This window comes from Lipophrys pholis, assembly GCF_963383615.2.
Source record: "Lipophrys pholis genome assembly, chromosome: 8".
Taxonomy (NCBI): domain Eukaryota; kingdom Metazoa; phylum Chordata; class Actinopteri; order Blenniiformes; family Blenniidae; genus Lipophrys; species Lipophrys pholis.
Window position 1 is genome coordinate 25,593,669 of NC_137630.1, and position 16,718 is coordinate 25,610,386.

The following is a 16,718-nucleotide window of genomic DNA, read 5'->3' on the forward strand; positions in this document are numbered from 1 at the left end:
TCGACTGGCTTTAGCTCAAACTCTTTGTTGATGTCCTGCATTAAATGACCATGTTTGACGCAGTTTCAAACTTTCGTACAACCTTGTGTGACTCAGCTGCTCCCAAAAAAACGGCACATGTGATGTGCCAGAAACCTAATTGAGCATCACAACATAATGGAGAAGGCGGTTTAGTTGTATGCTAATGTATCTTTTGTAAGCTACACTGAACACACAAAAGCTTTACTCCAAAGACAATTTACTGACACGACAATCTAGAAAATTCCCGAAAGGCAGACAAAAAAAGACTATTTATTGACTTGTAAATGAGACAAAAACAAACCAAAAAAAACAAACCAACTGCACCCACCAGATTTAAGAGATCCAAAACAATAAAAAAAAAAAAAAGAAAATATAATGTTGTGATGTGATGAGTTTGTGGTCTTTTTTTCAGCTAAGGGCTCCAGTGTTGAAATAAATTAGCAGATTGGTAGTTTTTTTTTTTTTTTGGTGCATTTTATACATGCAGATGCCATAGTTTACAAGAGGGCAATAATAATGTCGAAGAAGGCGTCTGTAGTTGTGAAAAAATGTTTTGTTGTTACTTGATTCACTGTAGTATGTAGTGGAAATATCCCAAGTATGTGAAATATGCATTTTGTCATTAGATTTGTATTCTATTTGTGGCAGAAATGCACTGACGTAAGCAACAGGAACAATGACTTTAATGAAATTTCAGCACATACCAATAGATGGCTTCATATGTACAATGTCATCATTGGGATGATTCAACACAAATAAGGCATTTCAAGTATCGAATATAACCTACTGGTATCACATTTTGGTGAATCGATCAGGTTCAGGGTAGCAGACATGTTACCAAAGTTGACTGGTAAAAGCCATTTAAGAGGTGAGCAAAGGCATAACAAGAACCATACAAACAAATGGTAAAATGTAACAAGACACACAAGCTGTATTTATAAAACTTTTTTTTTTTTCTCTCCTCTGTGTCATCCTAACATTGTGTCCTTGAACGCATCAAACTTTGGTTGTGTCGTATTGTGTGGGTATGAGGAGGGAAGATTCACCACCACCATTAAAGTTCATGTACACTGGAAAGGACAAACAGTTTATGTACAATATTTTTCCTCCCACAATATTAAAAAGAGAAAAGAAAATCCTGAGGGCTGTCAGCTTCTGTACTTTCTCATCTCATGTCCATTGATATATTCCTCTCTCTCGTTTGGTGCTTCACAGTAGACATCTGTCTTACTGATGTCTGAGGAGGGACGTCAGACACTCTCCAGATATTAATCCAAACGTACAGACAGTTAATGTTTGTTTTTTGTTTTTTTTTCTCTTGGAAAAAAAAAAAGAGGAATAGATGAAAATATTTTCATTACAAGGTTATGATGAAGTTCCCCGCAGGCAGCATGGAGCGTCAGTATTTTCAGGAGCCATGAGCAGGATGTGCTTTATGTATTTTTACATCTTTTTTTTTTTTTTTTTACACTTTATTTGAGAAGTGTTCACATATCTTAAAGCAACAACTGGTTCATTGTCTCTTGTGATAATTGGTCCTATGGATGTGCTGAAACGAGAAAGGGAAGACACGAGGATGGAAAAACTGTAAGTATCACAGGAATAAGTAGAAAAGGTGTTTTTTGACCTTTAAAACAGTGGAGGAAAATTAATTAGTGCGCCAGTGTTCCGGCAGAAAACTGAAGAGGCTGACCTGCAAATTAACCTTTGCACCAGAGGTGTTCCCTCTCCTCCTTTTCCCGCAAAGCGTTAATATGTTGATGTGGTGTATGGCTGAGTGTTCTGACAAGAAAAGGGAGAAAGAAATTGGAGGGGTCAGACCGTGTCGTTAACAAGTCAATTTGCACATAAATTCAATCTCAATAACCGAGCCGATCGCTGGATGCCAAAGCGAGTGTCACAGCAGCTGCTGTGCGTTTCTCTCCCACAGTTCTGCTGTAATATCTTGTTTCCTGCGGTCAAGAGAGGTTATCTTACCCTTGTGGTTTTGATCTTGTTCCCGGCGTAGCACATCCAGCCTGAGTTGTCGGGGAGCGTCTTGCATTCCTCCCCCTCTAGGCAAGGCTCCATCTCACACCACCACTTCCCAATTACTATGGATGCTACAGGCCACAAAGACAAGAGAAATGGCACGGCAGGTAACTTCCACCATAAATGTGTGCACAGAGAGGCAACAGTGCAGGACACTTTGGATTTATTTCATTTGAATCATGTGTGGGGGGAAAAAATATGATGTGTAGCGTTGTAGTGTATTCTGTAGCATGAATGGATTTTCTTCTTCAGGTAGTCTAATGGCTTCCAACAGTCCAACAACAAGTGTGTGTGTTTTATTGGTCAGTCTAAATTGTCTGTGGACGTAAGTGCATGTCTGTGTTTGTCCCGTGATGTCCAAGCTTTCACTCACCGTAGCCTGGGATCAGTTCCTCTGACCCATGACTATAAGTTAGATAAAGCGGTATGGAAGATGGGTGTCATGTTAGAGGTAAAGATACATTCACACGACAGCCAAATCAGATTTTTTAAATTATTATTATTTTTTTTTAAATCCAATTCAGGCCATTTCCAGATGTAGTCCTAAATTGGATAATTATCTGATGTTTGTCAAAGCGACCTCGGTCCGCACAATCTTGTTGCGTTTTTATCTCACTTTCACAGAGACAGGCGTCACAATTCGACGCAGAAGGAGGCGAGATCACATTTAAACAATGGGCAGAACTCCTCCACACCTCCTGTAGAAAGGTAGCACACGCTGCGCCACAAAAAAAAAATAAAATAAAAATTGTTAAAACCTGTACTTCAAACGCAAATTTTTTTCCCCTTTATCATATAATCATAATTTCATCAGAACCGATTTCACAACTTCAAATTTGATGCGCAGGTTGACATGTGTGGCTTCTATATTTATGGAGCTTCTGTGATCGCAGCATACCATGTGTCACGTCTCAGATTAGATTACCTACGTCATCCATCCCTCAGGTAAAGAAAAAAAAAAATGGAATGTAAGACTTTAAAAAGGCATATATATTATAATGTGAAAGGCAACTTCAAAAATTCAAATCAAAGAGCAAAAAAAAAGAAAAAGAAAAGAAAAGAAAATTACCTGCAGTGTGATTGTGGCCGTCGGCTCTACACCCGCATGAGCTCTGGACAACTTGTTCCAAATCAAAACTGTTGGCTGACATTACATATGTATTACAATGCGGCTTCTTTATTAGGTGCAGTTAGGCATGAGCGCGGAGGGTGAAACTGGGGCTTTTCATTGTGTGAGAGGATTGGGAGGTGTGACTGAGACTTGACTTAATGCACACCCCGGCCCCGCCATCGGGGGAGAAAATTGCCTTAAACACAGGGTAAGTAGACAGTAAATGGTTTGTAGTGTGTGACAGAGGAAAAGAATCTGTCGGAGCCGACATCAAGAGACCTCAAATTCCCCCAGTCTGCACAGAGACTGCAGTAATATTTGCAAAAGGATTTAAGATAAAAGCTGCAGGTGAAGGGTTTCCTAAAGCCAGTGTGTGTTTTCGTTGTGTCAGACCAAAGCAGGAAAAAAAAACCCAACTAAGTTTATACGAGTGATCACGCATTTGTCAACGTAAGATATAAAAGCATCAAGTAAAAGCTGTTAAATACATTTTTATTCAGAACCTATTTTGTTTTCATTTCTTTGCTTTGCAGAGATTTATTCTGGTTTTTTCCCCCCTCCTTCCAGTTCTTTTCTCGTCTGAACGCTACGTTCAGCAGCTGTGTTTGCGTGCCTCGTGTTGCACTAAAGCCTCCCCCTGCAGATGCCTTCTGCCGTCTGTCAGGAGCAGAATTTGGATGTGACATTATCCCAGGTAATGTTAATCTTATTTGGGACAAGGCACTGCATGGGTGACTCTGGGTTCCCAGAGATTTTGAACAAAATCTCTGTATCTTTACAAAACATAGCAGTTTGGTCTGGCAGGATTTGAACTTTTTGCCGAATGCAGAGCATGTTTATGGGGATTAAATGTATATAAAAAAAAAAGAACAACAACAAAAACAAAACAAAAGAGGGAGACATTCTCATACTTCAATGCAAAAATATTCTGAAGGAATACTTTTGCCTCATCCAGACAAAGGACAGGATTGTAGTTTAGAAAAAAGCAGACATTTTCCTGCTTCTTAAGTTGCTGAACTACTCACCGTCCACACACGAAGGCCTGTTTCTGGTCGTTCCAGCCACTTTCCCCGGCAGACAAGAGCACTTGACTGTCTGTGACCGCTCCTCAATGCGATTCTTATTACAGCATCTGTGAGCAGCAATTACTTCACATGTGCCCCCCTCTGATAAGGAGAAAACAAACAAACAAACAACAGGCTACATTAAGTCGGCATCTCATGGGTAATCAAGCATCTCCTTCTCCCAACACCTCTGTGGATTAACACAGACTGTAATTACTAAACGAAAGTAGCTAATTTACTTGACCTTTGTACTTAAAAACCACTTGAAAGGTACTTTGCTTGAGTATTTATGTCTCATCCTATATTCCAACACATTTCTTTAAAGCAAAGCTGCACATTTTACACCACTACATGTGGAACCCAGTGAGGTGATCAGTCAGTCCATTGCAAATGAATAATCATAATAATAATAATAATCTGCATTTTTGCACGCGAAGCATTCACTGGTGACAATTTCTCCAGGGCAAGAAATATCCGCTTTCACTTTGTTGTGATCTGATTGATCGGACAAAACTAGACTACTGAGGAGTGTGAGCAGCTGTGACAGACAGTTTTCAGACATCACGTTGTGACCCGCACTAAATTTATCACAAATACAAACGTTCCATCAAAATACAAACAACCCAGAGAAGCACACTGTGAGCAATCAGGCTCGTTGTGTCTGTCCTTTCGGCCTCTTTTGTCAATAATCAGAGTCGGGGAGTGGACGTCTCGGCATTATTTTGATGTTTTCAGTCCTGCTGATGAAACAGTTCTCCTTCAAGATCTTTACAGTTACACTTTAATTTAGTCAAGAGTAATCGGAGAAACAGCTGCTTAGCCACGAATGGCTTGTTATTATTATTCATTCATTTTCTATACAGCTTTATCCCACTCGTGTTGCGCTGGAGCCGATCCCTGCTGACCATGGCTGAAGGCAGAGTACAGCCTGGACAGGTCACCAGTCCATCACAGGACAAACACAGACAGACAGACCACTGAACACACTCACATTCACCCCTGTGGGCAATTTAGAGTTTCCATTTAACCCCAAACACATGTTTTTTTTCTTTCTTTTTTTTTTTCTTTTTAACCGTGGGAGTAAATTGGATTACCCAGAGAAAAACCACTGCACACATGGAGGACATAAGAATGCTCACCACGGCACCACTGTGTGGTAATGTTACTCATGAATATATATCAGCCACACAAATCATTTATGTGTGAGACACACACACACACACACACACACACACACACACACACACACACACACACACACACACACACACACACACACACACACACACACACACACACACACACACACACACACACAAAAGAAGTGTTTTATCCTAACTGGTGAGTCTAAACTTGACGTCAGGTGTGAATATAACTGTGCATGATTGTCTGCCTCTCTGTTTGTCCTGTGGTGGAACGGTGAGCTGCTCAGGATGTACCCTGCCTCCAGCCAGAGTCTGGAGAAATCCACTCTGACCCCCAACGATCCTAAAGACCTGATCTACTAAAGGTTTGCACTATAAAAATGGGCGGATTGTCTGACGCAAAACAACTCACACTATCTATTTATTCATTAATATGAGATATGGGGCTAATGGATTAATGTGAGTTTCTCCCCGTGACTTTATTTGTGGGTCTGCTTATTGGATATTTTCTGTGTTGTACCCCCCCCCCCCCCTTCTTGGGTCTTACTATCTTTCAGTTCAGCGCTCCAGTCACCAACGCATGCAAAGTAAGAACAGAACAACACCATATCAAGCACGTGGATTTATTCATGGATGGCATTATATTTATCTGTTTGCCCATAATTGTGAATACTCTTGAATCAACCAACAATCTCGGTTAAATAGACCCCTCTATCGATGTGGTTTCACCCCATCTGTTTTAATACTGGCTCACATACCGCCAATATAAAGCATCCCTTGAGGGTACGAGAGGACCATTAAACAGGGCCAAAGCTGGAAACTAAAGAAAATGCATGACTGGTCATTGTTGAGTCCATCAGGAACCCCCTCCAAAGGTACATTTCCTCCTCATTCACTCATTCCTGTTTAGCGGGGTGAGTCCTAGACCATCGCAGCAGGTCATGCTCGTGGTTAGGAACACCTCGGGTGTTTCACTTCTTCTCTTGGACACTTTTTCTACACTCGTCACTGCAGTTATTACCAATGACACTCACTCATTTTCAAAAATAACAAGTAATCAGTCCCTTACAAAACTAACTCTTACAATAATATAAAATTGCCAAGTTTACAATATCTTAATTTACACAGTTGCTTTATTGTCGTGCTAAGATGAGTTCTCGACACTGTACGGACTGAATCATGAATTAAATGCAGCTAATATTATTTGTTATTCGACTAAAGATGCTGTATAACTTAGATGCCATCACACCTGGAGGGAAAAAAAGGACTTACGAACTACTGACAAGAAGAAATACGTATAAAGAAAAAGCAGACATTAACTACCAACATCCAGACAGTAGCACTTCGGTGAACTAACTTCTATTTATGGTTGCTGACACATTAAAGGCACCAGATTCATGTTAATATATAACTGGTAAGACAACAACTTCAGTTCGACATAAAGTTGGATAATCAGCAGGGCAGAAAGACGGCAGCCACACAAATGTTTCCGTAAATTAAAGATGTGACAATAATAATAGTAAAACATTTTGAGATGATAAGTGCACTTCACATATATTGTCTATTTGCTGGAGCAGTTGCTTTTACACCGTCACATTCACACATTCACACATTCACACAAACGATCGCACGCTTCACAGGGCAACAGCTGTTATGCAAGGTGCTTCACTTCCTTCAGGAGCAATTTGAGGCTCGACGTCTTGCTCATGGGTTGCTCTAATCAATTAGGCCAGCGTTAACCCAACGCTAATTTTATTATAGTCATCAGTCACGAGTCTTACTACACAAAGTAATGTCATTACAGTTGTTTACATACGGTTTCATGTTCGTTATGGTTTTTGTTGCTAAACATGTGTGAGAAGGCACCTTAAATAAAGGTGGTTACTCTACACTGTGTATTTTCTTGAATTGTTTATTCCACCAGGTAAAATAACTGGAAAAAACATGACAGAAGTTTGATGTAAACTGTAATAATTATTCCTGCTTTACACTCTCTGAACAAACGAGGCCCCTCCAGCATGTCGAATGTAAAATGACTATGAAGAGATGTGTGAGAGTGAGCAAGGGGAAGACAAAAAAAAAAAGACATCTATTAGCGGGAGGAGAGGCCTGCCTCAGGGTTATCATGAATATGAACACTACATCCACCGTGCAATTATCACCTGACTACTGGCTGTGCCCTGAAGGATGAGAGGACTGGACCAAACGGACTCGACCCACCTCAACCACTGGCCTCTCCCACCCACTGCGCTCCGACTCTCAACATATGAGAGTTGAGCAGCAAAGGACCATCTGACAATTACACCCGTCAGCATGACACAAGATCAAGGAGGGTGTAGAGAGAAAGAGCAGTGAGAGGGGGAAAGTATCTGGTGTATTGCCAGCAAAGTGATTTGAAGTAATGTTTGACAATGAGCTGTGGGTTTATGAAATGTGTCATGGCTAGATTTGCATATATTGCTTTCCTACATTTGAATATTTCGGGTTTGTGAGGTCTTCTTGACGCGGAGCAGTTCCTTGGTAGCGGAGATGCAGCTCTGCACAGTATTCTAAGAGAAAACCTGCTCCAGTTGGAGTATCAAACGGCACTGAATAGCAGCAGAGAAAATGCCATGTGGCATTAGTTCTATCTTAACTGTAAAAACCCTTTAGTTTAGCTGTAAGCAGATATAAGGCGATTATTGGAAACAAGTATAACTCTCTTCTAATGAGCCATTGGTGTATTCATGTTATGAATATTTGATTATTTTACACATTGATTATATTACTGCTCCAACTCAATATTTAAAAAAAATTAAATAGCTGCAGGACTAATACTGTGTCCTCACGAATTCTACACGTGTATGCATAAATACATAGAATGTGAAATATGTAAACACAGCCTCACTGCACTGCGCTGACAATCTTATGAAGTTTAAACTGAGCTGTAAGTGCTAATGTTGTTATTTTTACCATTGATAAAACCTACAGATTTCATTCGCAATATCCATCCATCCATCCATCCAGCCATCCATCCATCCATCCATCCGTCCATCCATCCATCCATCCATCCATCCATCCATCCATCCAGCCCAGAAACACAACAGAGCATCCATCTTTCTCAATGTATTTATCAAAAAAAAAAAAAAAAAAAAGATCCTTAAAAAATTATTAAAATAAAGAAACCTTCATCAGAGATTCAGGGCCTCATTTACTCATGTCAAGCATAACACCTGTTAAAATGCACATTCACAAAAAGATCATCTTTCAGTTTTGTGTTTTATAGGTCATTAATCATGAATAAAACCATGAGGGACATCTGAGGCAAATAGAAGGATTCAAACAGGGGTTTCGCATGCTTTATGGACAATTAGCTAGAAGGTTTATCGCTTCTGTGGTTTCTCCCGGTCACCATGGTATGGAGCGCTGAGCCCTCACACAAACAGGTATTTAGCCTTCTAACTAAAATAATTATATACAATAAAAGCAATCAAGGGAATGATTCAACACAGAGACAAAATGTGGCTTTGGTACATCACAGAAAATATCTTCTAATAAAAACAAACAAAAGTCACGGTGAGTCAGCAGAGGAAATGGTTTTCACCAAAACAGTCGAACGTCTGAGCTGCTTTTCACCACATGTGGTGAAAAAAGACACAATCATAAACAACGCCATTATTTCCAGAGGTCGTGAATCACATCGTGTGTCGTAGATTAATTCATTGGCAAAAAGTCTTCCCAATTTAAAAAAAAAAATAAAAGTAATCTGGGAGACACATCTAATATTCCACATTCATGGAGGAATACTAAATAGATACCTAATATCACATTTTGGCCCTTTTTTTTTTTCTTCATCAGCACAACTCGTAGTAGATCAGGCCCTGAGCCATTTTTGAGTGATCCATTACTTAGGTGATGGTTGCAGGTCGAGAATTGAATGAGAATACATAATGAACCTCTTCCTTATATATTCTGAGTTCCACATCCGTACACTTTCATCTCCTAACAAGAGGGTCTGGTGTTGAATCCTGCTCTACGCCGATTTTGAAAATATTCTCCCTGTGCATGTGGGAGTTTTTCTGAGCACTTCAGCATCTTTGCTCGGTTCCAAAAGCAATCCCTGTTAGGTTAACTTGTGACACCGAGTTCGCCATAGGTGTGAATTTTTGTGTGGGTGATCATATGTCTGTGTTTGCCCCGTGATGCCCTGACAACCTGTCCAGTGTGTACTGTACATCTTGCCCAATGTCATATGGTACCAGGCCAGGCTCCAGCCCCCGCGACCCCGATCTGGAGTGAGTGGGCTCACAAGACAGATGGCTGGGGTGTTCTGCGCATTCTTTTCTATTTACATTTTGCATAATATTCACATTCCCATACACATGTAACTGTGCACAAGAGAATTGCAAAATTTCTATCTAATTTTCAAAACACAGGAAGATTTGTCAAGTTTGATGTCTTATTATCTGTCCATTCGATAGGCTCTACCTAAAGTGACCACCGGCCTGAGAGACTAAGAGTGTATACTAATAGATTAGTTTTGCCAGTTTGCACTATGATCAACAATGTTTATGTTGTTAATGGAAACCTGGGGAATAATTAACAGTATTATTAAAGAAAACCAAAATCAAAAGCGCATACCAACATTATTTTGTGAAGGACAATCTAGAAATATCCGAAGAGGAAAAAATTTAATTAAATATTTTGCAAGTGTAGGATCTACAATTGGAAAAAAAAATAAAATAAAAAAAAAATACATAGAGCACAAGAAAATACAATTATAGATCATATAAACTGTATATTTCTTGAGAATGTGGAAAAAGATGAAATAAGGAAAATTGTAAAAAACTGGAAACAAGAGATCAACTGACTGCGAAGGCTTAGACAAGAGGATCGTAAAAAACAGAATTGAATCTATTATTGAACCATTTACTTACATTTGTAATGTGTCACTAACGACAGGAACCTTTCCTGAGAAAATTTGCAAAACTTTTACTAAAAATGGAGACAAATATGATTTTTCAAATTATAGGGGGGTACCCCAAGGCTCCATACTTGGTCCATTATTGTTTATAATATACATGAATGACTTTACAAAAGCATCGGATAAATGACAGAGTATTTTATTTGCTGACGACACAACCTTTTTTTACTCAGGGAAAGATATACAGGAAACAATAGAAGTAGTAAACGAAGATCTCAAAAAAATTGGTTTGATCAAAATGAATAGTTCTCAATGTTAACTAAACTAAATATATAATATTCAATGACAGACAATAGATGGGATGGAAATTCAAAGGAGTCATCATTGATGAGGATCTCCAATGGAAGTCACATATAAATTATATAAAGGGAAAAATAGCAAAATCCATCGCAGTGTTACATAAAGTCAAATTGTCACTAAATCAATCTTCTTTACTCACTTTATATAACACAATGATTATATCATATTTAACTTACTGTGTGGACATGTTGGGCTCGGCCTGTAAAACTTATACACAGCCACTGTTCATTTGACAAAAAAAGGGCTCTGAAAGCAATATATAATATAAGATATATCCAAGAAAGGTTTGAAAAAAGAGAGAGTCACTATTATTTGAATGAAACAGACATCTTTAAAAACCCAGCTTTAATTCCAAAGTAATGGAACGAACTGTCACAGTGACAGGAATCAGTTTATGGAACGCACTTCAGAAAGAAGTGAAAGAGTCACGAACTCTCCTGGAATTCAAGAAACGCATAAAATCAGCAAAGTTAAAAAAGTTAAAAAAAATTGATTTGTGTGTCTGTGTGTTATTTTTTTGTGTATATTGTAAATACTGTAGCCCCCCCACCTCCCCAACACCACCAAGATATTTTCACAGATCTTGACATTTCTGCTGAATTTCTTCTATTGCTCTACTTTTACCCAGCTTAGCTTAGATTTTGTGGCAGATCATCTCCCATTTTGCTTCTTTTTTTTTTTTTTGCACCCCCTCGGCTTAGTGCTCCATCCATTCACTCCATGATGGATGAAAGTAAGGAAACAAACAGGGAAAAAGATACGGTTCAGAGCAGATCAACAGTGTGCAAACAGGACCAGTGATATGTTTAAATGATTTGCATGGCACAGCTTTCTACAATAGTCATTTTTCTTTAAATGGGGTTGGATTTGAATACGCCTACTTCCATTGAATTAGACATTATTAAGCTGCTTAACTCATGAATAGGATTGCCGCTCTCACCTCATAGGGAAAAGCTCATGGGTTCAAATCCGGGCCGCACCTTTCTGTGTGACGTTCACTTGAGTGGGTTTCCTGTGGTTACAGCCCACAGTAGTGAAACCCTACTTTGACCCTGAATTACATCCTTAGGCGTGAATGTGAGCTTTGTGTTATTGTCTCTCTCTGTTTGCCCTGTAATGGACTGGCGACCTTTATCTAACTTAGGATTGCAGGGTGCTGGAGTACTCGAGAGCGCTAACCACTCCAGTGAGTGCGACCCGCCTCACAAAGTCGTTTGAGGGGATTAAAAAAAAAAAAAACATAAAAAAACTTGTGTGGTTGCTGCGTTTTAATTGGAATGTTTCAAACGTCACAGCGAAGATCTCTGCAGTACAATGAGTGTGTTCAAACAGTGTTTTCAAAGGGAGGCCAAATTAAGTCATAAAGTAGCTTAATATTCAAAATGGAAGGATGAGATAAGATTTGTGAGCCGTCGTGTGAACTCCAGTGGGGATTAATCACCACAGCCCCACATGACCTGCTGAGTTAAAGTAGATCACTGGTTTTATCTCACTTTGATTCCCCCATTTTTACTTTATTGCTATAAAAAGTGATTTATCTTGTCTTTATATACAATAACCCCCCCCCCCCCTCCACACCAAAAAAAAGGTCACAGAATGAAACATGATGTATTTATTTGCACTTCATTTAGTACACCTGCAGTGTCTGCTTTCACTGATATAATTAACAAGCGATAATAACATCATCAGTACCAGCTTGTGTTGAAGGTCTTAATTGGCGAAGGTGGCTTTAAGAAACATAATTCATAGTCAAAACTCGATGTATCCCGGAGGAGGACGACGCTGAGAGAGCATGCCTTTTCTTTCCTTTCGCCTTCTTGCCAAGTCTGGTGAGCTTCCCGGGGTTATCATGACTCCTGGCTCTGTGTTTCAGAAAACATCAACAGCCTTTGGTTTAACTGAAAAATATCCAGATCGTGTAGCTGGTCTGGGAGAATGTTGCCTGCTGTCTGATGCACTCAACAAAAGGGCATGTCTGCGCAGCGTTAATCGTGATGTACCAGTGGAAGCAGTAGGGCATCATTTGAAAACAACAGCCCACAGGGGTTTGTTCTTCTTAATGCATCTCCTTAATTGCATAAGACAGCCCCAGATTTCCTCTTTGATCTATTAAAAACACACTACTCAACAGAATTAACTTGCATTGCGTGTTGCTAGCAAACGGAGCAAAGAATAGGGATACTCTATATTTGGAAATCATCACCTCCGAAGAATACATTAAAATCGAATAAAAATGCAAATCGGCGTGGTATTTCCAGCTGGCAGGTGAGCTGGGTACTTTTAAACAAAAGCTATGGCAGACTGATGAGCGCTCTTCAAGTTCGCCCGTAGTTCCAGCCTGCAAGTACAACACGCTCCATGCTCCGAGACCCCATCTTTGAATTATAAATATTTTAGAGGAGGACAGGGAGGGGGGGGCGGGGGGTAACATGGCTTGATATGACTGCTCTCTACAGGTGAGAGCTGGAACCATGCAAGGGTATAATTGTTTTCTGTATTTCCGTTTCTCCCATTATCATGGGCTATGAACAAAGCCAGCTTCCCAAATGACAAATGGCTTCACTGTGTGATTATTTGGGGCGTGTGTGTGTGTGTGTGTGTGTGTGTGTGTGTGTGTGTGTGTGTGTGTGTGTGTGTGTGTGTGTGTGTGTGTGTGTGTGTGTGTGTGTGTGTGTGTGTGTGTGTGTGTCTTCAGAAGTCTTTCTGATTGGCAGGGAACAAGGGTCTCCCAGAAATTGTCATTCAACCGGTCAGAGGTCACACAGAAGTAGAGGGTCTCAACTGGAACTGGCCTGTTTTCCTTCATGCTCTGTGCTCCTGCCTCTTTCTCGCTCCGGGTTGGGAGACAAAGACTGTCAGGAAGCCAGGTGTCCAACTCACACAACCAGCACCCAAAAGGGCACATCGTATTTTTCTTAAGCGCAATAATAGTTTCACTTAAAAAACTAAAAAAAACAAAAAAAAACATAAATTTGTGTAATATGTGATTGAGATTTCATTGTTTATTGAGATAATTTGTTCTCTGTGGTGTTTGGCTTCTTATGTTGATTCATTTCTTCTGCTGAGATTTCTTTTGTTGGTTTGTCACAAAGAAAAAAAATAAAATCCTCCCTGCGAACAATGAACATCTGCTGCGTTCCGCGACTCAGCCCTACTTTCTCTGGTCTCTCTCTTGCTTGCAATTGTGACTGGCCTGCAATGATTTAAGAGCTACAAATATGACGTCCCGTATGTCTGCAAATTATTATGACATTGACATCAAAGACAGTTTAATGACGAACTGAATCAAACACACAGCACTGGAGGAAGGTTGGAGACGAAGCCAAGTACACTGAAATATTTACATTGACACGATGGTGAAAAGGGAGGCAACCACTGTATATTTACTCAAACGAACAGACAGCAGATGCAATCTTAAAAACTACTAGAAAAGAGGCTCAGGAAGTATGCAGGGGGTATCTGTGTTTCATCAAACAGCGAGGAATCCAGGAATCCTCCCCTCAAACAAATGACCCTTAAGCAAATCGATTTTCCCGCTGCTGACTAAATGTAAAAGGTGTTTTAAAGGAGTGCATGTCTTGAGTATGAGAATGTCTCAAAACTATTATCAGTTGACTGCAATGTTCAAATTAATGTTTAATGTACGAAAGTCTTTTGAGGAATATATATATATATATATATATATATATATATATATATATATATATATATATATATATATATATATATATATATATATATATATATATATATATATATATATAGATATATATATATATATATATATATATATATATAGATATATAGATATATATATATATATATATATATATATATATATATAGATATATATACATATAATGGATAACGGAATAAAAAAAAGGATTAAGTATGAGCTATCTGTGTGAGGCACATAAGGTCAAGGTAGCCCTCAACCTGAGTTATTCCTAAAGTTTGAGTGAGTATTAGTAGCAAGTACGAATACTTGTCCGAAAAAACTTTTTCGACCTGCTGACTTACCACCAAAATCTGACAACTGCATCATAGTTTGCTCTGGATATTGCATCTATATTGATTTCCTGTATTTTCACCTTTCTACAAAACATATTGCAACTGAAAGTTCCAGTAGGCCAATCAGAGTATAGACTATTGTGCAAGAAAATACTCCAGTAAGAGTAATAATACCAATTCCATACATGTACGGACGCAAACAATCTAATTATTGTTTGCAAAACTATGTTTGATACACTGGCTCAATTATCAGAAAATACACATATCATGGACCCAAGTGTGTCTTAGAAATCAGAAACTAAATCATTTTCTGAAGTAGAATAAAGAGTACCGTAATAACCTGCCTGGATTCAATTTGAAACACCTTTTTTTTTTAAAGTGTTACCTGAATCCTTACAACTTAGTCTAAAACATGAAGTTAGTCCATTTTAAGAACGTATGGAGTTGAACGTAAAAACAATTGTGTTCAAATGTAGGAAGTAGCACAATAGACACAGTGAAGCAGAGTAGATACCTTAAAACTTAACAACAGTCACTTTATGTTTCATCTCTGAACACACAAAGGCAGACACTTTTTGTGAATCATATACATATTTTACGATAAAAGTAACGTTTTACCTGAATGCAAACATTACTTTGCAGCAATTGTGTTTGTACAAACCCTCAGTCAGCTCTGAGCAAAAAAGGATAAATTTCCTAAGCAGAGCTTTCTTGGTTTCTTTGTTCGCTGCTGTTTTCAAGGTCAAGAATGAATAACTTGCCTCGATGCTCGTCACTCTGTAGACACAACATGTCTCATGATTGCTTCTAATCTCCGGATCCAAAGCAGCAGTTGCAGACTATCGAATGCTTCCATCTTATTTTACCAAATGTGGGGTTAAACATGCCAGAATGACACGTCAGCAGAGTTTTACATCAGTTAATAAAGTGAAATCTATTATCTAAGCCCTTTATTTCTATGAAAAAGAAAGAGAAATGGAAATAGCATTAGTTCTGGATTCATCTCATTTGTTTTGATTTCACTCATAATTTCTCTTTTACCCTCCATAAAGTACCTGAGAGCTTCTTTGATTCAGCAAATCAGGATGTAACAGTGCACGTTAACACTGAAATGGCTTTTGTTAAACCTCGAGCCCCTTTGTGAACTCCACACAGGTTCTCACATGGCGGATTGATTGTAAGGTTACGACATGATAATTTATCAGCGCACTTAACCGTAAAGCTATTACCTACATAAATGACAATGACTGGCATCAACAGCGTCTCGGCTGCTTGAATGGAGAGCGAGTGTCGTCCTGTCGACGGTCCTCGGCACCATGAGTCACGCTGGATTCCAACAACACTGCATCGAAATCCGATGAGTTATGGACAGCAAGCCCGGATGAAGGCAAACGCTGTCAAATCATGCATGACATGGACGCGCAGTACCAATCCGGAGTTTCTGCGGATCTGCGGTCCTGCCTGCCTAATGAATGAGTGCAGGGTTCACGTGGGACCAGTAAATGGTTCTTCAGACTTGATGAAACAGCCAGTGCAGAGAGGAATATGGTCAGTCTATCTCAATAGAAATGTCACTACGCAATAAGTATGCAATGACTCGCTGTCTACTGTAATGAGCCCAGACTGTGCGGTTGTCTCTGGAGACGCTGATAGCGAGTATACCCTGTGAATGGCAACACTCCTGTGCCATCTGCTAGAGGCGTTCGACACAATGTATACATGAACGAAATACTATATGTGCAGTTTATAGAGAGGCTATGAACGCCATCTATCATTTTAGTAGTAATTGGAGTGAAATATGTGGATTTAATGAACACAGCACGGAGCAGAAAGGATAACACTGAGGGTCGTCAGCGCAACACTCCATATACAAACCAAATGAAAAGCCTTAGGGACTCAATTTAGCAGATAACCAGTTTCTCTCCTGGGGCTTTGGAATATGGTGACTGGCAGCAAGTGGCACGGTGTGCGCACCCTGTGCTAAATGTGTACGCTCACACACACACACACACACACACACACACACACACACACACACACACACACACACACACACACACACACACACACAC

The 16,718-nt window shown here is 39.4% G+C and overlaps 1 protein-coding gene across 4 annotated transcripts in view; it reads right to left on the reverse strand.

Annotated features, from left to right (window-relative positions):
* Positions 1-265: 265 nt before the first annotated feature.
* Positions 266-16,718, reverse strand: part of LOC308113062 (chemokine-like protein TAFA-1) — a 31,486-nt gene continuing 15,033 nt past the window's right edge. The window contains exons 3-7 of one of the 4 annotated variants that reach the window (XM_080468975.1): positions 4,189-4,329; positions 3,122-3,196; positions 1,999-2,123; positions 1,715-1,803; positions 685-1,570 (exon numbers count right to left, since the gene is read on the reverse strand). In XM_080468975.1, coding sequence (XP_080325101.1) covers positions 1,771-1,803; positions 1,999-2,123; positions 3,122-3,196; positions 4,189-4,329 — 374 coding nt within the window. In that variant the 3' untranslated portion in view covers positions 685-1,570; positions 1,715-1,770. Of the gene's footprint in view, positions 1,571-1,714; positions 1,804-1,998; positions 2,124-3,121; positions 3,197-4,188; positions 4,330-16,718 lie in introns of all 4 variants that reach the window. The other 3 variants (XM_080468976.1, XM_080468977.1, XM_080468978.1) reach the window with 3 other exon arrangements.